At 47.0% G+C, this 24098-nt stretch overlaps 1 protein-coding gene across 1 annotated transcript in view; it reads right to left on the bottom strand.

Moving 5' to 3' along the window:
• Positions 1-7935, bottom strand: part of VAPA (VAMP associated protein A) — a 48958-nt gene extending 41023 nt beyond the window's left edge. The window contains exon 1 of the mRNA XM_040432207.1: positions 7569-7935. Coding sequence (XP_040288141.1) covers positions 7569-7650 — 82 coding nt within the window. The 5' untranslated portion in view covers positions 7651-7935. The remainder of the gene's footprint in view (positions 1-7568) is intronic.
• Positions 7936-24098: the final 16163 nt, after the last annotated feature.

The following is a 24098-nucleotide window of genomic DNA, read 5'->3' as shown; positions in this document are numbered from 1 at the left end:
TTCAACAAAAATTCTGCCTGTCCTGACCGGCTTCACAGGGGAGGAATCCCCTACTTGTGCTGCTGGTTAGGACGACAGGGAACCTGCAGAGGGATCTGTCAGGTAAGTATCTTTACTTCAGGCGGATCCCATGGATCATCCAGGTTCCTCTTGAAAAAGGACAACCCCTTTTCACAGAGAAGAAAAAACAGCCTACAAGGTTATCATTGAACCTGCATCTACACTATCCAACAAAATGCTTGATCACTATACTTTTTTGATAAGTCTACTTTCACACTGGCGTTTTGGCTTTCCGTTTGTGAGATCCGTTCAGGGCTCTCACAAGCGGTCCAAAACATATCGGTTTTGCCCTAATTCATTCTGAATGGAAAAGGATCCGCTCAGAATGCATCAGTTTGCCCCCGTTTAGTCTCCATTCCGATTTGGAGGCGGACCCCAAAACACTGCTTGCAGCGTTTTGGTGTACGTCTGACGAAACTGAGCCAAACGGATCCGTCCTGACACACAATGTAAGTCAATGGGGACGGATCCATTTTCCATGACGGATCTGCACCAAACGCGAGTGTGAAAGTAGCCCAAAATGTATTAACAATTCCAATACAAGGTAAAAAATAAAAAAATAAAAATTGAAGTACCACATCCCTCTTTAAGCCGTGGATGGATGGGAACCATATACAGGCTGTGATGTAACCCTGACCAAGCACTGCACCAGATCCCCATCTCATAAAAGGAGTGCAACCCCACACACACACAGGGAGGCGAATCTCTTGGCCAATTTTGGCCACAAACTAAGTGTAAGAAAGCTCTGTGCGGGAAACTAATTTTAGCCCCGAGGCCCCCTTCTCAGTTTGCAGCAGGGCTATGTGTAAAGCTGAGATGCACTTGCTATTGCAGAGCTTCTACAGGACCGAAGCCAGCTTAGCAAATACAGTAACTCATGACATATTGTAATTACTTCAATTAAAGCGTTCCAGAATAATTAAAACCACTAATAAGGATAGACAGACATAGGACTCAAAATCCATCCTGTGACATCTTCATTCAAACTAAAGGGTAAAACGAGGCACAAAAGAAAAAGCAAATTGGGAATTACAGTAATTACAACTAAGGATGTGTTAACAGTCAGGCTTGTGTGATTTTTAGGTTTTAAAAAATTGCCCGATATAAACCTTGAACGCAGATCTGTTTCTGTATGCCCAAGCCATTTTTCATTATGTCGTATAGTGAAAACGTCTGAGCTTATTCTAATGTACTCCGGGATACCACGCCAGTTTCCAAGATGTCTCACACAGGAGCACAGCTTTATTAAGGCTAGGGGGCTACACGGCAACAACATATAGGGTACAACTACACTGTAGCACATGTCGTGCAACATATTTTACAATGCTAGTCTAAGGCCTCTTTCACACTTGCGTTGTCCAGATCCGGCGTGTACTCCATTTGCCGGAATTACACGCCGGATCCGGAAAAACGCAAGTGAACTGAAAGCATTTGAAGACGGATCCGTCTTCAAAATGCGTTCAGTGTTACTATGGCACCCAGGACGCTATTAAAGTCCTGGCTGCCATAGTAGTAGTGGGGAGCGGGGGAGCAGTATACTTACAGTCCGTGCGGCTCCCGGGGCGCTCCAGAATGACGTCAGAGCGCCCCATGCGCATGGATGACAAGTCCATGCGATCACGTCATCCATGCGCGTGGGGCGCCATGACGTCACTCTGAAGCGCCCCGGGAGCCGCACGGACGGTAAGTATACTGCTCCCCCGCTCCCCACTACACTTTACCATGGCTGACAGGACTTTAGCGTCCCGGCAGCCATGGTAACCATTCAGAAAAAGCTGAACGTTGGATCCAGCAACGCGCCGAAACGACGTTTAGCTTAAGGCCGGATCCGGATTAATGCCTTTCAATGGGCATTAATTCCGGATACGGCCTTGCGGCAAGTGTTCAGGATTTTTGGCCGGAGCAAAAAGCGCAGCATGCTGCGGTATTTTCTCCGACCAAAAAACGTTCCGTTCCAGAACTGAAGACATCCTGAACGGATTTCTCTCCATTCAGATTGCATGGGGATAATCCTGATCAGGATTCTTCCGGCATAGAGCCCCGACGACGGAACTCTATGCCGGAAGAAAAGAACGCAAGTGTGAAAGAGCCCTAAGGTGTCACACTGCAACATGCAACAACCACAACTCAACAGTCGCGCAAAAATCCATCTTGGTCGTAGCGCACCATAGACTCGCATTATAAAATATGTTGCAACAAATGTAGTGTAGCCCTAGCCTAAAGGAGCAGACTGTTTTGGAGAACCCCTCGCTCTGAAATGTCCCTGTATAAGCTAAATGCGGTGGTATTCACTGTTGAGAACTACGTGACTGGAAAGGGTTAGAGAAGGCAGGTTGACCGATTCCTAGAAGTTGTGGTAGAAGGAAGCAGCAGAGAACACGCCAAGACGGCAGCATATGAAGAGGATGAGGCTTGTGAAGAGCACATTACAAACCATTAGGCCTCTTTCACACGGGCGTTGCGGGAAAATGTGCGGGTGCATTGCGGGAACACTCGCGATTTTTCCGCGCAAGTGCAAAACATTGTAATGCGTTTTGCACTCGCGCGAGAAAAATCGCACATGTTTGGTACCCGAACTTCTTCACAGAAGTTCGGGCTTGGGATCGGTGTTCTGTAGATTGTATTATTTTCCCTTATAACATGGTTATAAGGGAAAATAATAGCATTCTGAATACAGAATGCATAGTAAAACAGTGCTGGAGGGGTTAAAATAAAAATTAAAAAATCATTTAACTCACCTTAATCCACTTGATCGCGTAGCCCGGCATCTGCTTCTGTCCCCTTTACTGAATAGGACCTGTGGTGAGCATTAATTATAGGTCAAGGACCTTTGATGACGTCACTCCGGTCATCACATGCTACGTCACATGATCTTTTACCATGGTGAATCACAGAATTGTGGCACAATTTTGGTGCAAATGGCACATTTTAGGCCGCTCGCCTTATAAAAAAAAAAGTCTGGAAAAAGTGTAGAAACCGAACATGCACCAAATTGCGCCCGCAGATAAAGTCATGTGAAGACTGGTTCCAAAGCTGTGGCTACATTTTAATATGAAGCCATTAGCAGAATGCTCTGTAGTAAAGGCCCCCCTCTAGCAATACTCCACCTACCTGCCCATGTTAGGGCAGATGGCCGTATGCTGTCCGCAGAAATTTGGATCCGTTTTTTTGCGGACAGTTGAGCATGTCCGAAAAAAAAAAAAAGGATTGCATTTTGTTGCCGTAGGCTCCAATAGGGCCATGTCCTGATTTTCACGGACAAGTATAGGACATGGTTCATTTTTTTGCCGAGCCGTGCAATGGAAGAAAAGGGCCCCATAGAAGTGAATGGGACAGCATTTAAGCCGCAAAAAAACAGATCTGCACTTTTGCGGACAGCAAACGGCCGTCTGAATGAGCCCTTAAACTGACCTCCTCCCTGGTGCCCAGGAACCATTCTGCTACACCCCGTCCGTACCAGGAGTGGTGGCTTCTGCTGCAAAGAAGAACGGTCTGTTAAGCTAAAACCCCATTTACTGAACTGAAGAAAAAAGTATTATGGTGACTACACACAAATCCTCACTTTTTTTGTGCTTTTTTGATGCCGATTTTCCACAGATCTCATGCTTCCATTGAAAAGGGTGAAATCTGCACACACAAAAAAAAAAAAAGGTAAAAACTATTGACTACAGGTGAATTTGTACACCTGGTGTGTGATCTCGTACTCTTCGCTGGTACTGTATTACACTGCAGTTTTCCAGACTACTGCAGGTAGCCTTGTAAATGGAAGTTCTACCTCTTCTACAAGCAAGACACAGCTCGGATGCTACTAACTTTACCGTTACAAACCGTCCATCCCACATAACCCTGGCTGAGGCGTATTTGCACTCCATATATAGGTTGGATTTTATGTACCGGAATCCGCTGCTGATGTTAATGAATAGGGCATTTCACATGGGCGCATCAAAAATGCAGAAAGGAAGGAATATGCATATAAGGTAGGGCTGCACGATATATCGCAAAAATAATCGAATCGCGTTAATCGCCAAATGCGATATGGCGATTCGGCCGACCCGAAAATGCAGCGATTATATATGAAGGGGCCCCTATTGATAAAATGTCCTCTCTCCTATTGATAAAATGACCAGCCTCTGTACTTACTTTCACGATGAATGCACTGCAGCGAGCGAGGCGGCCGGCGCGTGACTGACGTCACTTAGTCACACTCCTGATTCCTGAATTAAGTGGGAGGAGCGTGACAGTGACGTCAGTCACGCGCCAGCCGGCCAGCTCGCTGCAGTGCATTCATAGTAAAAGTACAGAGGCTGGCCATTTTATCAATAGGAGAGTTATGCGCGCAGTTTAGGACACATGAGGGGACACATAGGGCCATGAGGGGGACCAGCATAAGATGCTATATGTGTCATAGCACAGGTCCCCCACATAACAGCGCCCTCCACAGGTCCCCCACATAACAGCGCCCTCCACAGGTCCCCCACATAACAGCGCCCTCCACAGGTCCCCCACATAACAGCGCCCTCCACAGGTCCCCCACATAACAGCGCCCTCCACAGGTCCCCCACATAACAGCGCCCTCCACAGGTCCCCCACAACTATGTCATACCCAGCCGCGTCAGCGGCTCATATGGGAAAATCCAAGCAAATAGACCTCTAGCACAATTCCCTTAAAATATTGCATCGCATATCGTTATCGCAATTTTTAGGGCCCTAATCGCAATCGCACAAAATTCCCATATCATGCAGCCCTAATAAGGCCAAATTAATTACTGAAACAAGACTGATGACAGCATGGATGGTATGTTATCCACAACCAGTGGGTATTTGGGAGCCGGAATACAGGCGGATTTTGATACCACACTCACACTTCAGTGACTTGGTCAGTAATTTCCATCAGTGATTGGGGGTCTAACGAGGTGCGGGTAAAAAACAGAGAACAGATCTTCCCATCATACCTTATATCTGTGTAGCCTCAATCACTGACTGTGGCTTCCATAGTGTGCATGTCTTGCTCTCACCTGTTCCCCTCCTGCACTGGTATAGGCGCAGAATAAAATAAGGCAAGCATCAAATCCCCAGCATGAAGGATACCAATGGCACTCAATGGACCCCAATGATAATAATGGGGCGGTTCAAGAGGCTGAGCTATTCTGTCCAGGATTGGTGTCAGATATGAGGGAATCCATAGAATGATTAGATACAGATCCTGGAGCCACATCCCCAGCAGCTCATCCGTTGTGACGTGACACATGGGGGACACGTCTCCTCCGTGGCTAAGTGATCCACATGAAACAGGAGGTTAATGTGCAGAATCGGATGGGAGGCTCGGGCAGCAGAGCAGCCGGAATCCAGTGGCAGGGAGCAGGTCAGGTGCCATGAGGCATGGAGGGGTAAGCCCAAAAGGGTGCCCAGGGAGAACAATCCCTTTAAAAGGACCATCAGGTTTAAGAAAAAAAAAAAAATTCCCATTAATTGGGGGAAAAACAAATCACTGACATGTGGGCCTCCGTTTCATCTTTTTCGTTACAGATCTGCTAATTCTTGGGCTCTTCTTCTGCCGTCCAAGATGGCCGCACTGCTTCTCAGCCTGCCTGATGCGCGAGTTGCCCAAGACACTTCTTACTTGTCCAGTCTTACTCTTGGACTGGCGAGCAGGAAACGTCTTGGGCTACCAAATGCACAGTAAGCATCAGATAGTCAGAGCAGATAAAAAGCAGGTCACCATGTATGTCTTCCTGAACTGGAGCGTTGCTTTCAAGGGTTTGTCCGAGATCTAATAATGTTAGGCGTGTCTGAACAAAAAACACTACTCACTTTGTTGGAGCCTCCGGGTTCCAGCTCTGTCGATCCACTCCCGACATCGCAAGTAACTAATGATGGGATGGCTGCGCTCACTCGGAGTGCAGCCATTTCTTCAACCAGTTGATCACTGGGGGTCCTGGGTTTCGGACCCCCACCGATCTGATTTCGATGACCCTTCCTGAGGTCATCAATAAAAAACATTTTGGAAAACCCCTTTAATGTTCTAGTAGTTTGCTTCCGTGGCACCTTCTTGGTCATCATGGGGTCCAGGGTTCAAATTTAAAAAAAGGGCAACGTTGACTTGGATTTTATGGGATGTGAGTTAAAACATCAACAGATTTGAGGCGAAACCTACCTGCAGATTTGCCATATATTTCAGCCTATGCAGTACACCAATTTCCAGATTTGATTCCGATTTCCACTTGCAAAATCAGCAGCATATCTGGCGTGTGTGAACTTACCCTGATCTTGCACTGGTATACTATATACAAATAACCCGATGGGACTGAGGGCAGGGCGCCACCATATAAGCCACAGGAATTCATTCCATTTAAGAACTGACTGATTAAAGGGGTTGTTTGGGATTTGTGTTTATGCTCCCCACCTAGTAGTACCTGTCCTATACTTGCTTTTCCCTGGCCGCTCCGTTCTGGCTCCGTGGTCCCTGGGCGGTCTTCACTGGACTTCCGGTCCCTGATTGTCAACTACTGTATGGATGGGGTGATGTGCGTCAGCACAACAGTGCCATGGGCCAAAGCGACACAGGACCCGGCAGTGACATGCCTCTTGGGGACACGTCATCGCTGAGGCCAGTCACTGGCTGCAGCAGCGCATGTGACCATCTGTGCAATGGAGGTGCAGGGAGGACAGCCAAGGAGCCACAGAGCAGGTAGGTAGGCATAGATGTCTAGACGGGAGCAGGTAGGTAGGCATAGATGTCTAGACGGGAGCAGGTAGGTACGGTAGGCATAGATTTCTATACTTGGTGTTTAATTCAAAAGAGATTTCGTCTGTCAGTATCAATATCCTAAATAAATAACAAAGAAGCCGTATACCTGGAGGCGCAGTAGGAGGCACTGGGTGAAATACACAGCGGCAGCAATATTCCAGTAGCCTTGGGGCTACAAACACTCAGCGATACATATTACTAAGCGTCAGCACACCCGGGGAGTATACCTTGGAGGTTCCGCTGGATCACGGGTGGTGAAGGAGGTCCAGCAATACCAAGCTGCTCATACAGCGATGGGCACCGTACTGTCCCCTTTATGGGCCAGTGAGCGGTTTGTATTCCCTGGCTGGACACCAATACGTAGGAGCCTGAGATCTGTTCAGTTGTGTCAAATGTCACCGCCACAAGTCATGGCACCACAGGTCCTACGTAAGGTTTCTGGGCCACAGTACCATGTGCCGCTGTATACAGTGATGGGCACAGGGTCACTGCACCTGGCACATCTTTTACTGTGGGCGCCCCAGAGCACCAGCACCGCTACAGATACCCAGGAGGTGCCAATCTCCAGCGCGTCTTGACATGGGCACACACAATTCGGGGTCAGTCTATGGAAAGTTTCCCTGCAGCCCAGTGCTGTGTGCCATGCTGGGCACTCCTGTCAGGACGGGGCAGAGCTCCAGGCTGCCCCAGCATTCCCACACAGCAGCCGGCTGCCTCTGCAGTGCCCCCCACATACAATCACGCCTCAGGACAGCCTCACCTTTGAATTTGAGCTCGTGTGGCGGGTCGAGGACCAGGATCTGTTCGTGCTTGGACATGTTGGCCCCTCCGGCGGCACACATGCACCTCACAGCTGGGGCACAGGAGAGGAGATGCGGGAAAAGGCCCTCGGTCTGAGGTAATGGAGCGGGCCCCGGCAGAAAACGCCACCAGGCCGGGTGGGTAAGTGAGACGACGAGGGAGGGGGCCCGCTGGGCTGTAAAGGCAGCAGGGTCGGTGCTCACTGCTCCACCCCCCTGAGCTCCAGGTCACCGCTGACTCAACACAGTTGCGGCAACCGCACAATGGTTGCACAGTGCACGTCAGCGCCGGTAGTGACAGGGAGCACGTGACGTCAGCACGTAGTTCGAAGTTTCACTGCCCACCTGTAACCACGCCCTCACTGCGCGTAACCACGCCTCTGTGTACACGTCACCGTTTTTCCCCCTTCTTTTTTTTTTTTAAAGGAATATAAAACTTTATTGAAAAGAATGGTCCGCACAACAGGTGAGGTAAAGAACAGGAACACTGGCAGGGGGCGCTCATCAGCACGAGGCTCTGTAGCCAACTTATTTCTAGACGCCACATATATGGTGGGAAATTAATAACCATAGTGTTATTGTGGAGGCCACCATGCTGTGACTCAGTTCTTCCCATCGCAGCCATTTGTATTTCCATTCCCAACTTTTTAATCTTTCCTTTGACATTTGAGGCCATGTTTTTGTTGCAGGACGAGTTGTATTTTTAATGGGACCTGTTAATGTTCTATATGTATTCAAAAACCTTACAAAATATTTCTGGAATAGGTGGAATGAAAAAATATTAGCTTTTTACGGTGTTTACTGCGCAATATAAATGACATAATAACGTTACAGCTGGGCAAATCAAATTCATTCAAAAATAAGACTTTCTTGATAGGTTATACTATGATTAATGTAAAAAATGAAAATCAGACATCATATAGGATATGATAATATGTTTCTAAGGTCAAGTTCACACTTGAAAAGGACCTTTCCCCCTGTAATAACAATTCTTATGTCTGTAGGTTGTGCCTTTATTATTTCTACTAGAAGCTATGAATAATTGCTAGCAGTCTGCAGTAAGGCTACAGAGGGGAGGTAACCGGGTGGGGGGGTGTACCTGCACAGTCTGACAATGGCAGCATCGACTGGATAGAGTCAGACTGTGCAGGGACACACCCCAACTGGCTAACACCCCTCTGTACCCTTAGGCCTCCTGCCAGTGTCGGACTGGTGTTGTTAGGGCCCACCGTATAGATACATTCAAATATTACCTGCTCACACAGCAGCAAGATGCAACCAGATTCAGAATATGGGGGTCCCTGCAGCAACTCTGAGAAGGTAGGTCCTGGGGAAAAGAGGACATTGGCAGCTTTCCTCTATACCTAGAAGTCATCTCAGCTCTGATCGTGTCTATAATAAGGAACTGGGGAGTTTCTTTAATAATCTATCAAGTTTTGTATATGAACATAGGCTGGTTGAGGCGCTGTACATTGAATATATGTAAGTCTACTGTGTTATGTGCCACTTGTGCAGGGGGTGGGAGACTAGGGGCCCACCGGGGGATTCACCTGTATCCCTGTGGGCGAGTCCGAGCCTGCCTCCCGCACACGAACGGATCCGCAATACACGGGCACCGTTCCGTGTGCATTCCACATCAAGGATGCGGACCTATTCACATCAATGGGTCCGCAAATCCGGAGATGCGGAACGGAACCCTACAGGAGCACTACGGAGTGCTTCCGTGGGGATTCGGCCCGTACTTCCATTCCGCAAAAAGATAGAACATGTCCTATCTTTTTGCGGGCCGCAGCACTACCACGGGGCGCACGCGTTCGTGTGCCGGAGGCCTAAGGTAGTGAATGACAGGAGGCTGCTGCACAGTGTTTCCTATGGAGCCCCTGTCTGTAGCAGGACTCCATAGAAAACTAGTAAAATCATCATAAACTCCAGTGCTAAAAAAAAAGTTTTTAAAAATTCAAATCACCCCCCTTTCCCCAAAATAAGAATAAAAAATATAAAAAGTACACATCATGGGTATCCCCACATGTGAAAATAGCCCATACTATCAAAATATAAAAGTACCGTATTAATCCCATACAGAAAAAGACCAAACCAAAAAAAAGTGTCAAAATGGCCGATTCGCCATTTTTGGTCGCTTCTCCTCCCACCAAAAATTCTATAAAAAGTGATCCAAAAGTTGTACATAGCTCAGAATGGTATCAATGAAAAGTACAGATTGCCCCGCAAAAAACAGCTCTCATACAGCTCCGCACACATAACCAGTGATGGCCAGTTCGCCGTGTTCGCCCACAAACACATGCGGGCTGCCTTCTTAAATCACAAGTCCGGCGAGGCACAGGTAAGCCTTACCTGTGCCTGCGCCGCGAGCCGGTCTGAAACAAATGCGGTCACCGGGAGCTGGCAGTTCCGAGAACAGCCCGATGAAGGCCTCGATTTCTGACCGGCTCGCGGCGCAGGCACAGGTAAGGGCTTACCTGTGCCTCGCCGGACTTGTGATTTAAGATGGCAGCCCGCATGAGTTCGCGGGCGAACACGGCGAACTGGCCATCACTGCACATAACTACAAAAAAGATTTTTTTCAGTATCAAAACGCAAGAAAAACTATACATATGTAGTATCATGGGATTCATACTGACCTGGAGAATGAAGATCACAAGTCTCTCAGCATAGTGAACGCCGTAAAGGAGAAAAAAAAACATAAAACTGTGGCAAAATTTAGTTTTTTTTTTACAATCCTACCACCTTTGGAATTTTTTTCCTACTACATTCTATGCTATATTAAATGGTGGCGTTGAAAAGTACAACTTGTCCCGCAAAAAGCAAGCCCTCATACGGCTATGTGAACGGAAAAAGAAAAAGTTATGGCTCTGGGAAGGCGGGGAGTGCAAAACTAAGACGCAAAGGCTAAAAAAATCTCCGGGGTAGAAGGACTGTATAATAACAGGATCTGATCCAAAGGACTGACCTATAGAATATGTGGTGCTGATAATTAAAAAGTGAGCCCAGAAACTATGGGCCTGAAAGTTTAACATCTATTGTGTGTAAATTGAAGATTTCTAACAGATTCTGAGTACTGTTACTTTCAAACTAATCTGATCAGTGTTAGAGCTCATGTGCACATGAACGTATTTTCATTCCGTTTTTTTTGTGGAAAAATTCATTTCAATGGGTCCACAAAATGTGATCCAATCACAGCGGAGAGCGTCACAGCCAGGGAGAAGGTGAGTTTTTTTCCCCTGGCTGTGACGCTCTCCACTGTGATTGGATCACGGCACAGCCAGAGAGAAGGAGACGCCAAATGAGAAACCCTGGCGTCTCCTCCCCCCTGTACCGATGCTCAGTATTAGCATACTGAGAGCGAAAACTACAGGGGGAGCACAGCAGGGCGCAGGAGCGATATTTTAAAAAATCAGGCAGGGTGGCAGCATTACCCCGCAAGTAAAGGTATTTATCTGAGTTCCTACTTCTCAAAACAGGCTGGCCCTGAAGACAGAACACAGCCAGGCCTGACCAGCTTTGTCCAAGATGGCGGCGGCTCACTGAGGCGTCCACCTGGCCCACAGCGATGCGATCCCCGCCTGCAAGAGATTGCCGCTCCTGCTCGGCACCGCCGGCATCGCGACCTGACAGTGAGGTCTCCTCCGGGTCTAACATGGAGCCCGGCAACGCGGTTTCCCTGGCACAAGAAGCGCAAAATGGTGACCCACGCCCGCTGCGGGAGAATCAGCAGGAGACCACAGCACCTGCCAGCAATGATGAGGAGGCAGATCGCCGGAAGGAGGAGAACTGCATAGCCTCTCGGGCAAGCTCTCCAATTCCCTCTTCCTCTCTGCTGCAATCTTCCATTGCCCTCCTCTACCGCCTCCCACACCGCAGGCTCCACGTTGCAGCCTGGAGCGCAAGCCTTCGAGCCACAATCCCTTGCTAATTTGCCCCCTCACTCTTATACCCCAGCGTTCTACGCTCCCTCTATAAAACGTCCGGATGCTGGACCCCAAGAGCTAGTACGTGAGACAGCCAATCAACAGCAACAAGACCTGTCCCTGGCCTTAAATGAATATGGGCAGCGTCCTAGGGGCCCCCTGTCCCCACCAGATTCACCTAATCCCATCTCCTCATTGGTCGACCGGATCCTCATGGGTCAGTTCCCAGGTTATGGCACCAGGTCGCTCTCCTCATATACAATCGTCAGGCCTCAAAACCCTGGAGACTCCCCGGACTTACCGGGGCTCAGCCTACTGCCCACCTTGCCGTAATTTTACCAATCACAAATATTATCAAATTGGCTGGATAGTATTTTCCTCAACTTTTACTAGCATACAAAAAATTACACTTTATGCAAACCATACACATTAATTATTGAACTGTCCCTTTAAATGCAGAGCTCACGCAAACATTATTAAAAAAATTGTTAAAAAATATTTAAAAAACTGCAGTTACAGTCAGGTCCATAAATATTGGGACATCGACACAATTCTATCATTTTTGGCTCTATACACCACCACAATGAATTTGAAATGAAACGAACAAGATGTGCTTTAACTGCAGACTGTCAGCTTTAATTTGAGGGTATTTACATCCAAATCAGGTGAACGGTGTAGGAATTACAACAGTTTGTATATGTGCCTCCCACTTGTTAAGGAACCAAAAGTAATGGGACAGAATAATAATCATAAATCAAACTTTCACTTTTTAATACTTGGTTGCAAATCCTTTGCAGTCAATTACAGCCTGAAGTCTGGAACGCATAGACATCACCAGACACTGGGTTTCATCCCTGGAGATGCTCTGCCAGGCCTCTACTGCAACTGTCTTCAGTTCCTGCTTATTCTTGGGGCATTTTCCCCTCAGTTTTGTCTTCAGCAAGTGAAATGCATGCTCAATCTGATTCAGGTCTTTGGTTGCTTTTGCAGTATGCTTTGGGTCATTGTCCATCTGCACTGTGAAGCGCCGTCCAATGAGTTCTGAAGCATTTAGCTGAATATGATCAGATAATATTACACTACCACCACCATGCTTCACTGATGAGGTGGTATGCTTAGGATCATGAGCAGTTCCTTTCCTTCTCCATACTCTTCTCTTCCCATCACTCTGGTACAAGTTGATCTTGGTCTCATCTGTCCATAGGATGTTGTTCCAGAACTGTGAAGGCTTTTTTAGATGTCATTTGGCAAACTCTAATCTGGCCTTCCTGTTTTTGAGGCTCACCAATGGTTTACATCTTGTGGTGAACCCTCTGTATTCACTCTGGTGAAGTCTTCTCTTGATTGTTGACTTTAACACACATACACCTTCCTCCTGGATAGTGTTCTTGATCTGGCCAACTGTTGTGAAGGGTGTTTTCTTCACCAGGGAAAGAATTATTCGGTCATCCACCACAGTTGTTTTCCGTGGTCTTCCGGGTCTTTTGGTGTTGCTGAGCTCACTGGTGCGTTCCTTCTTTTTAAGAATGTTCCAAACAGTTGTTTTGGCCACGCCTAATGTTTTTGCTATCTCTCTGATGGGTTTGTTTAGTTTTTTTAAGCCTAATAATGGCTTGCTTCACTGATAGTGAGAGCTCTTTTGATCTCATCTTGAGAGTTGTCAGCAACAGATTCCAAATGCAAATAGCACACTTGAAATGAACTCTGGACCTTTTATCTGCTCATTGTTATTGGGATAATGAGGGAATAACACACACCTGGCCATGGAACAGCTAAGAAGCCAATTGTCCCATTACTTTTGGTCCCTTAACAAGTGGGAGGCATATATGCAAACTGTTGTAATTCCTATACCGATTACCTGATTTGGATGTAAATACCCTCAAATTAAAGCTGACAGTCTGCAGTTAAAGCACATCTTGTTTGTTTCATTTCAAATCTATTGTGGTAGTGTACAGAGCCAAAAATGTTAGAATTGTGTCGATGTCCCAATATTTATGGACCTGACTGTATATTATGTTCCATTCTTTCTGGGCATGTGATCTATCATATCAGATAGTGAGTTGTTTTAGTGACTTTCTAATTTCCTCTTTACACGTGTTATGCTTGGCGCTCTCTTTGTTAAATGGTTAATTGCGTCCATTCACAGTGTGGTATTTATTGTACGTCTTATTAAGTTGTTAAGTACTGTCCAATTAAGATATTAGTTGTTATTAGCAGTCATTAGCGGTACGTACATATACACACACTTAGTTATTATACTGTTCTTCAAGTATCCAATTTCATTATCACACGCTGCTGTGTGTTACTTACAGTCACCGTTGGTCTGTGTGTCCCTTTATTCGGTCGCAGCTGATTTCTCTGCTAGCGCTGCTGCATGCTCCTGCTGCACGCTCCTGCGTGTTACTCACATGGTCTCCGCCAATGTGTACTCCGCACTGTTGCCTGCCCCGTGTACTGTCGGCTCGGCTTATTCTCTGAGTGTACTTCTCACGCGTGCGCAGTAAGACTTCCGAGACGCCAACTTCTCGGAGCTGTAGTCTTTGTCAGTCACTGTAGATCGATATTCACACTGCCCTTTGATAAACCAGACGCGTTTCGAAACACTAAAGTTTCTTCCTCAGTGGTATAGCAACGGACATACCTCTAATGACTGCTAATAACAACTAATATCCTAATTGGACAGTACTTAACAACTTAAAAAGACGAATAATAAATACCACACTGTGAATAGACGCAATTAACCATTTAACAAAGAGTACGCCAAGCATAACACAAGTGTACAGAGGAAATTAGAAAGTCACTAAAACAGCTCCCCACATTAACCCTTATTCTCAAATCCATACAAACCACTTGCCGGCGCAGCAAAGGTCAGCTTCCACAACACCTGATGAAGACTCCAGACCATAGATTATAGCGGATGTACGTTCTCTTCTTTGCTCCTTACCCTCTAAAGAGGACTTTTCTAACTTTGCGGCTAATATTTTACAAGAATGCAAACAGGAATTCGCTCAGTTCCGCACAGATCTATCTACTCTCAACGAACTAGTGGACTCCATGGCTCTAGACCATACAACAGTGTTTGCTGAAGTGAAAGCTCTTCAGGATGTCACCAAGGCCCAAGGGATGCAAATTCATGCTCTTCAACAACACCTAGATGACTTGGAGAACCGTGGAAGACGCAACAATCTTCGCATTAGAGGTTTCCCAAAATCTGTTTCTACAGCTGACCTTCTTCCCACCATCTTATCAATATTCAATAACCTACTGGAGCGCCGCAGGGCCACTCCCTTTGAAATTAGCAGGGCACACCAGGCACTCCGACCACCAGCACCTGAGGGCTCCAGGCCCAGAGATGTTATCTGTAGGATCCATTTTTATGCCGTTAAAGAATAGATACTCTTCAAACCCAGACAACGGCAGTCTCTGTCGTTTAAAGGATCGCCCATCATGATCCTACAATACTTCTCCCGCTACACGCTTGCCCAATAAGCAGCATTGAAACCTCTCCTTGCTCTACTGCGGGACCGAAGAATACCTTAACGCTGGGGCTTTCCTTTTGCTTTGATAGCGGGTAATAAAGGTCAATCAGCTTCTCTTCGCTGCAGCGAAGACCTCCCTGGATTCCTCCATAGCCTCCACCTACCATTCGTGGACATTGACCCGTGGCCCACCTTCATTCCTCCTAACTCTACTCCTCAGCAAACACTCTCAAATTCACAAGCTTCTGCAAGAAGCACCCGGGGCTCTCCGTCCCGATCACTTAGTAGACGCTGACAACGATCCAATGGTCCATTGCGGAATTCCCAGGCGTCTGCCCGGACCTGAGGACACTTTGGAGATGTTATGCACTTTAAGTTGTTTCTTTCCCCATTTGCTGATGCCCAGCAGGTTTTTCTTTTCAGTCTTATGTCACAGGTGACGCTGTTCCATAATGATCTACAGTAGTTAGATTTGTCTTTAGAGGTGACAGGTGGACCTCCTTTTCCTGACTGTCACTTTACCCACATAGTCTGGGACACTTTCTTGGGAGGATTTCTCTCCTGAGTGACCGTCCCCTAGGACCAAGTGGTCTCTTCATTCCGTTTTTTATTTAGCTTTTTCTCCCTTCCCTCTCCCCCTCCTCCCACTTTCCCTCCTCCTCTCTTTTCATCTTCTCTCGTCACTGCTCTCTTTCTTACATTCTCCGTGTGCGACTCCTGAGATGACGTCACTTAATATTGCGTCATTCAATGCGAAGGGCCTTAACTCACCTCAGAAACGACATCAAGTTCTTCATCACTTTCATCGACGAAAGGTACATATTACTTGCTTTCAGGAAACGCACTTTAAGGAGGGGTCTGCTCCTGGCGTCCGGCATCGTCACTACACAACTTGGCATGTCGCTAATAATAAACACAACAGGTTTAAGGGAGTTCCCATAGCAATTTACAAATCCTTGACTTATCAATTGCTGGACTGTGTGGTCGATCCAGATGCCAGGTATCTGATCCTCTCCATAGGTATTGGAGGCCGGGAGTTCACTTTCTTCAATATCTATGCCCCTAATCAAAATCAGGTTACCTTCTTAGTTGACTTGGTTGACAAGGTCCTCCCTAAGCTGAGAGGCACAGTTATCTTATGTCGAGACTTGAATCTTACTCTCGACCCTACTCTAGATAACTCCTCGGGACGTGCTACCATTTCTTACCAGGCAATAAAGAAAGTTAAGAAAGCCTTCCTTCAATTACAACTTAGTGATCCCTGGCGTATACAACACCCTGCAGACAGGGACTACACTTTTTACTCCTCGCCGCACTCTTCCTATAGTCGTATCGATTACATTCTGATCCAACATCAGGCTCTCACTTGGTTGGAATCTACTCATATAGGCTCCATTCTGTGGTCAGATCACGTCCCAGTCTTTTGTTCGCTACAACTTCCTTTTCTGTGTAAAACTGAGTGGTCATGGAAGCTTAATGAGTCTCTCCTTCTTGATTCAGTCTGTGTCGCCGAGGTTTCTTAGACAATCACAGATTTTTTTGTCTGACCACCTGACAGACGCCACCCCTTTGCCTATGCAATGGAAGGCTCTTAAATGCGTGATACGGGGCATTCTGGTCAAACATGGGACCCGCATCAAGGGGGAGAAGGCTCATAATCTTTCTATCGCCCTACAAAAAGTCTCCTCCTTGGAGCTGGCTCACAGGCGTGCACTTTGGTGGTTTTACGAGATCTTCAGGATGCTCGTCTAGAGGCTAAATGCTTACTATTTCTATGAATTTGGCAACAAAAGTGGGTGCTTGTTGGCCAGAGCCCTTAGGGGTCAAATGGCATCTTCTCACATCCCGGTCATTAAGACTCCACAGGGTCTACCGTTACATACTACTCCAGATATTGCATCCACTTTCCACTTTTTTTATTCTGCTCTGTATGACTTGCCGACGCCGTCTGAGTCGGACTTGCCTCAATCTTCTGCCGCTCAGCTGACAATGGAGCAATCGGCCAGCCTCAAAACTCCCTTCACTGTTGGTGAGCTTCAGGACGTATTTAAATCTCTTCCAGGGGGTAAAAGTCCGGGCCCGGATGGGTTTACGGCGAGGTTCTACAAAGTATTTTCAGAAAAGGTAACTCCCTTCCTCCTCCAGGTCTTCAACACGTTGTCTGGGCTTCCCTTTCCGTCACAGTCCACTGCAGCTTACATAGCAGTCATTCCCAAACCTGATAAGGACCCCCAGGTGTGTGTGCGAGTTATTGCCCGATTTCTCTTTTAAATGTGGATCTTAAAATATATGCTAAACTCTTGGCAAATCGCCTGAAGGCATTTTTGACATCCTTGGTTCACTCAGACCAGGTGGGGTTTGTGCCGGGAAGGGAGGCCAGGGACAACACCCTCAAGACACTGGACATTATTCATTATGCTAAGACTCAAAATATACCCCTCATGGTCTTATCTCTTGATGCAGAGAAGGCTTTTGATGGCATCTCATGGCCCTCTTTACGCTCTACCCTGGCTCATGTCTAAGATACTTAACTTATAGCAAGCTCCTTCGGCGAGGATAAAAATTAATGGCACCCTCTCTTCCCCCTTTTCCATCCATAATGGCACCCGCCAAGGTTGCCCATTGTCTCCCTTATTATATGTTCTGGTTATGGAACATCTAATGTCTGCAATACGTGATAACCCCGATATCCAGGGCTTTCATATAGGTAATCAGGAGTATAAATGTGCGGCCTTTGCGGATGACCTATTGTTAAATATTACCAACCCCCGTATCTCCCTTCCGTGTCTACAGTCAGAGTTGTCTCGATTTGGGGCGTGGTCTAATTTTAAGATCAACATGTCCAAATCCCATGCCCTGAATGTCTCTTTAGGACAGGACTTGGTTGCTTCACTTAAGGCCTCCTTTGCTTTCTCCTGGCCCACGAAAGGCATTACTTATCTAGGGATTAATATAGGTCCTACTTTATCACATCTGTTTAAAGGGAACCTGTCACCAAAAAATCGCTTATTAAGCTGTTCAGAGTACCTTATAGTACTACATAGTAGTGTCCTATTGCACTTTTTCTTCGTTTTCCAGCATTTAGCCTCATTGAGAAATCAATGTTTTCTTCAGCTGCACGGGGCAGCAGCTGAAGAAAACATCGATTTCTCAATGAGGCTAAATGCTGGAAAACGAAGAAAAAGTGCAATAGGACACTACTATGTAGCACTATAAGGTACTCTGAACAGCTTAATAAGCGATAGTGCTACATAGTAGTGTCCTATTGCACTTTTTCTTCAGTTTCCAGCATTTAGCCTCATTGAGAAATCGATGTTTTCTTCAGCTGCTGCCCCGTGCTTCAAGTCAGGCTTGAAGTCAAGGGGGCAGCGGCCTAGTCGTCTCCAATCCTGCTCTCCCCGACTCCCGCCGCCTTCATTGACACGCCGCATCTCAGTGCTGGGACCGCACTCTCAGCCCGCATGCGCAGTAAAGGGCTGCTGTAGCGCGATCCCGGGTCCGGCTCGTACACTCAGCCAGCTTCAGTCTCACTACAGCGCATGCGCCCGCCAGCCTTACATACTCGCACCCGCGCCCGGCATCTTCTCTACCTGCGCATACAGAGCGGGCGCATGCGCTGTAGCGAGACTGAAGCCGGCTGAGTGTACGAGCCGGAGCCGGGATCGCGCTACAGAAGCCCTTTACTGCGCATGCTGGCTGAGAGCGCGGTCCCGGCACTGAGATGCGGCGTGTCAATCAAGGCGGCGGGAGGCGGGGAGAGCAGGATTGGAGACGACTAGGCCGCTGCCCCCTTGACTTTAAGCCTGACTTGAAGCACGGGGCAGCAGCTGAATAAAACATCGATTTCTCAATGAGGCTAAATGCTGGAAAACGAAGAAAAAGTGCAATAGGACACTACTATGTAGCACTATAAGGTACTCTGAACAGCTTAATAAGCCATTTTTATGGTGACAGGTTCACTTTAAGGATAATTTTGCCCCACTCCTGGTTCGATTCCAAAAAGATCTGGAGTCCTGGCACCGGAAAAATTTAAATTTAGCATTTTAAAAATGAATCTTTTGCCCAGACTTCTTTATCTCCTGCAGACCATCCCCATCCGGATCCCCCTCTCATTATGGACCCAGGTTCGTAAATGTTTCTTAAAGTTTGTATGGTTCCCTGGTATACCACAAATACGCTGGGAAATTTTGACTCGCGCTAAGGATGTGGATGGGGTTGTTCTCCTGGACTGCAGACTATACTACTACTTTACAGCATACTCCCGGCTTTTGGACATGTTTCATCTTTGTTCTCAGAAAGCATGGGTTAATATAGCAAGGGACTTATCGCCCTTTGCGTTGACTTCTCTCCCTTGGCTGCGGAGTGTTTGGAAGACTGTGCGGCCTGCTCTTTCTTTCACTTCCAATCATACATTTGCCATTTTTGGGGTTATCAGCCCGGAACTTTCTCTCATAGACACGCAGGGACCCTTCACTCCCATTACTGATCACCCCCTATCCTTATTAGGAGAGCAGACGTATTTTACAGTGTTGATTTTGAAATGGTGTTTCAAACTGTTTTTACATATACATCAGTATTGCAGAGTTTTGATGCTATTCGACTGGCAAATTTACATATATGCTATCTGTCACAGCCTTTGGTGTGTGCCGTGACACTTTCGCCGCGCATTCTGGTTGTCGGTGGCAACTTGTTGATATGCATGTGTGTGCACTTTCCCTTTAAGGATGTTTCCTTTCCCTGCTTTGGTGTGCACGGGGTTAAGGTGTGCTTGGTAGGTGTTGTGGGTGTGACCTCAGGCCTCCTTATATGTTGGTGTGGTGGAGCCTGAAGGTCAGTTTGATTTTGCTTCAGTCTGTGTAGGAGCTTTGCTCCCTGGCTGAATGATTATGTCTATGTGAGCGATCCCTATTTGTTATTTTGTTTACCTTGCTCTGTCTGTTGTCCCCTCCGGTGTGTTTCTGTCATTCCTCCCCCCACCTGGTGTATGTAGTTATGGTGTGGGTTTTGCTTGGAGGTTTGATTGTGGTATGTTGCTCCGGAAGGGGCGTGCTTTCCCGGAGGGGTTTAAGCGAAGACTAGACTGTGGGTTTTACAGCTTGGATCCCCCTTTCATCACGGCTGTGGCAGGTAAGTGTGGATAGCATTGTTATGTTGCTGTTACTTACCTGCCGTACTGTTTAGCCCATGGTCTTGCATCCTTTTTGCCACTGGGCCTCTGGAGACACCATTCATCCGTGGTGTAGGATGAATGGGTGGTCTCTGCCCTGTCATAAGGCCTAGGGCTTTGCAGGGATAGCAGGGTCAAAGGTTGGTGAGCATGAGCCTCCTTACCATCTGAGATGGCTCATGCGTTAGGAGTCTAGGGAGAGTTCAGGGTTGCACTAGGAGGTGACCTGCTCCCTGTTCCCTGCTATCTGGCATGGCAGCCACTGTCATTGCATGGTGGGGGGTTTTCCCTACTCCCCGCGGTGACATAATAACAAATAACGGCTCCGCAGTCGCGGTGCCTTCGAAAGAGGATGCAGCATGTATGGCCTGCCGTTTTGGGCATACATGCGCGTTCTCCGGAGGGAGAGCGTTATGGGGGTTCACCGTTTATGGTGCGGTGAATGGCTTTTTCCCCGCCATTCGTTTTTACCGTTATTTGTGTTGGTGCCCCCTCGTCCCTCTCTTTGTTCCTATCTCTGGTCGTCTGCTGGCAGCATTCCTTTGGTGTTCCGGCTGTGTGCTGGTTGGGGAGTGGCTGCTGGCAGCGACCTGGAGTGGGAGCGTGTTTTGAGTCGGACGCAGTGTCCAGTATGTCCTTCAGACTGCTTTGCTGGCCGGCGGCCAGGGATCTAGGTGATGGTCCTGGCTTGCTGGCGGCAGTCTAGGAGGGACATGCTGACACTGACCTTTCATTTCCCACCCCCCCTCCCATTGTTTGTTGTGCCCCACCAACTTCCCCTTTTTTTTTGTTGGGGGGGGCTTTGAGGGGTGGGAATGTCATGGCCTTTGGTGTGTGCCGTGACACTTTCGCTGCGTATGCTGGTTGCCGGTGGCAACTTGTTGATGTGCATGTGTGTGCGCTTTCCCTTTAAGGATGTTTCCTTTCCCTGCTTTGCTGTGCACGGGGTTAAGGTGTGCTTGGTAGGTGTGGTGGGTGTGACCTCAGGCCTCCTTATATGTTGGTGTGGTGGAGCCTGAAGGTCAGTTTGATTTTGCTTCAGTCTGTGTAGGAGCTTTGCTCCCTGGCTGAATGGTTATGTCTGTGAGATATCCCTATTTGTTATTTTGTTTACCTTGCTCTGTCTGTTGTCCCCTCCGGTGTGTTTCTGTCATTCCTCCCCCCACCTGGTGTATGTAGTTATGGTGTGGGTTTTGCTTGGAGGTTTGATTGTGGTATGTTGCTCCGGAAGGGGTGTGCTTTCCCGGAGGGGTTTAAGCGAAGACTAGACTGTTGGTTTGCCAGCTTGGAGCCCCCTTTCATTACGGCTGCGGCAGGTAAGTGTGATAGCATTGTTATGTTGCTGTTACTTACCTGCCGTACTGTTTAGCCCATGGTCTTGCATCCTTTTTGCCACTGGGCCTCTGGAGACACCATTCATCCGTGGTGTAGGATGAATGGGTGGTCTCTGCCCTGTCATAAGGCCTAGGGCTTTGCAGGGATAGCAGGGTCAAAGGTTGGTGAGCATGAACCCCCTTACCTTCTGAGGCGGCTCATGCGTTAGGAGTCTAGGGAGAGTTCAGGGTTGCACTAGGAGGTGACCTGCGCCCTGTTCCCTGCTATCTGGCGTTGCAGCCACTGTCATTGCACGGTGGGGGGTTTTCCCCACTCCCCGCCGTGACACTATCATTTCGTAACATAATCCTTTCTCTTTCGAACTTTAATGTCATGTTATTTTTTAACTGCTTCGAGTTGTACTTTTAGTTACATATGCGATTTTAACATATTTTTGCCCCTTGTGCAATTTTCTACTCAAAAATTGTAAAAACCCCAATAAACACTTTAATTGAAAAAAAAAACGAACTCCCACACAAGATGATCAGCAGAAAAATAAAAAAAATATGGCTTTCAGAAAATGGCAACACAAAAACAAATAGGGTCATTTATCAAACTGGTGTAAAGTAGAAATGGTTTAGGCCTCTTGAATACCAACGTGTGCGCCCCGTGGCCATCCTGCAGGCCGCAACGCACGAACACCCACAGTTGGGCAGCCGCAGCGGATCGCGGACACATTCACGTTCCGCAAAAAGATAGGACATGTTCTATCTTTTTGCGGAACGGAAGTACTTCCGTAGGGTTCCGTTCCAGGCTTCCGTTCCGCACCATTCCGCATCTCCGGATTTGCAGACCCATTGAAGTGAATGGGTCCACATCCATGATGCGAAATGCACACGGAACGGTGTCCGTGTATTGCGGATCCACAAATGCGGTCCGCAATACGGCGTTCGTGTGCAATAAGCCTTAGTTGCCCAATGCAACCAATCAGATTCCACCTTTCATTCTTGATAGCTCCGTTGCTATGAGCAACTAAGCCAGTACTACTTTACACCAGTTTGATAAATGACCCCAATAATAGTTTTTTCCAAAAACTATTTTATTATGTAATACTGAAACAAATAAAAAATAGACATATTTGGTATCACTGTGTACGTAACAACCTGCTCAATAAAAATATTACATGATCTACCCCCTCAGGTGAACGCCGTAAAAAATAATAAGAACTGTGCCAAAACAGCCATTTTTTGGTCACCTTGCCCCAAAAAGTATAATATTGAGCGATCAAAAAATCATATGAACCCCAAAATGGTACCAATAAAAACATCAACTCTTCCCACAGAAAAGCAAGCCCCCATACAAAACATATTTGGTATCGTTGCATCCGTAACAACTGGCTCAATAAAAATATCACATGATATCTCCTGTCAAGTGAATGCCATAAAAAATAAATGAATAAAAGCAGTGCCAGACGAGCCATTTACTGGTTACTGTTAATATTGAGTGATCAAAAAATAATTTGAGTTTTCATCAGAATACGGAGGAACTGTACAAGGGATGAGGATTTTGAGATCCCTAAGCCCCTAAGGGAGGAAATTGTTAAATAAAAAAAAAAATTAAAAAAAAATAAGTTAAAAAAAAACACCAAAATATTAAGTATAAATCACCCCCCTTCCCAATTTTACATATAAAATATATAAACAAAAAATAAACATATTACATATTGCCACGTCCGAAAAGTCAAAACTATTAAAATATAAAAAAAATCTCCTATGCGGTGAACGCCAAAACAGAAAAAAAATAAAAACTGCGCGATTCGACATTTTTTAGTCACCTTGTCCCCCCAAAAAATAGGATCGGACTGTTCGATTATGAGCCAGACCTTCCATAAAATCGAGTATCCCAATACTTTTTCATGGTATCAAAACCAAATCAAAATTTTGGTAAAGAAACAACCCTATATTAGAGGTGGAGATCTTGACACCATTTTGAAACAGAAAGAAGCTAGATGGACATATAGGTTGAACACCATTACCCCTTGTGGTCTTAATGAATATATTGATTTTGCGTGCTTTATTTAACCCCTTCCCGACCCATCATGTACTACTACGTCATGGGAACCACTGCATTCCCGCACTTTGACAAAATAGTATGTCATGGTGATCGCGCGGGCACCGTATCGGTGTGCGTGCGCGATCACTGCAGGGGCCCGGCAGTCCCTGGTAGACGGGCCCCTGCTGTATCCGCCGGCATCACTGTAAAAGCCGATGCCAGCGGATTAACCCCTTCTATGGGGCGGTCTGCGCTTACCGCGACATAGAAGGGGTTTGTGTCGGGTGAGTGATCGCATCAAGTCCCCGCGCTGCTGTGGCGGGGACCCGATGCTTGACAAGGCAGCCCGATGCCATGCAGAGGCTGCCCACTGCCTTGCACGGCATCGGGAACTGCCTTCTACAGGTGCCGAGGAGATCCAGCCTCAGGCTGGGTCTCCTAGGCAACCTGTTAGTGTATGACTCAGTGTCATACACTAACAGGCAATTCATTACAATACAGATGTATTATAATGCATTGCATAGGGGATCAGACCCCCAAAAGTAAACATCA

Source organism: Bufo bufo, chromosome 5 (assembly GCF_905171765.1).
Source record: "Bufo bufo chromosome 5, aBufBuf1.1, whole genome shotgun sequence".
NCBI classification, from domain to species: Eukaryota; Metazoa; Chordata; class Amphibia; order Anura; family Bufonidae; genus Bufo; species Bufo bufo.
Note: the sequence above shows the minus strand (reverse complement) of the source record. Positions and strands in the feature narration are given on the sequence as shown.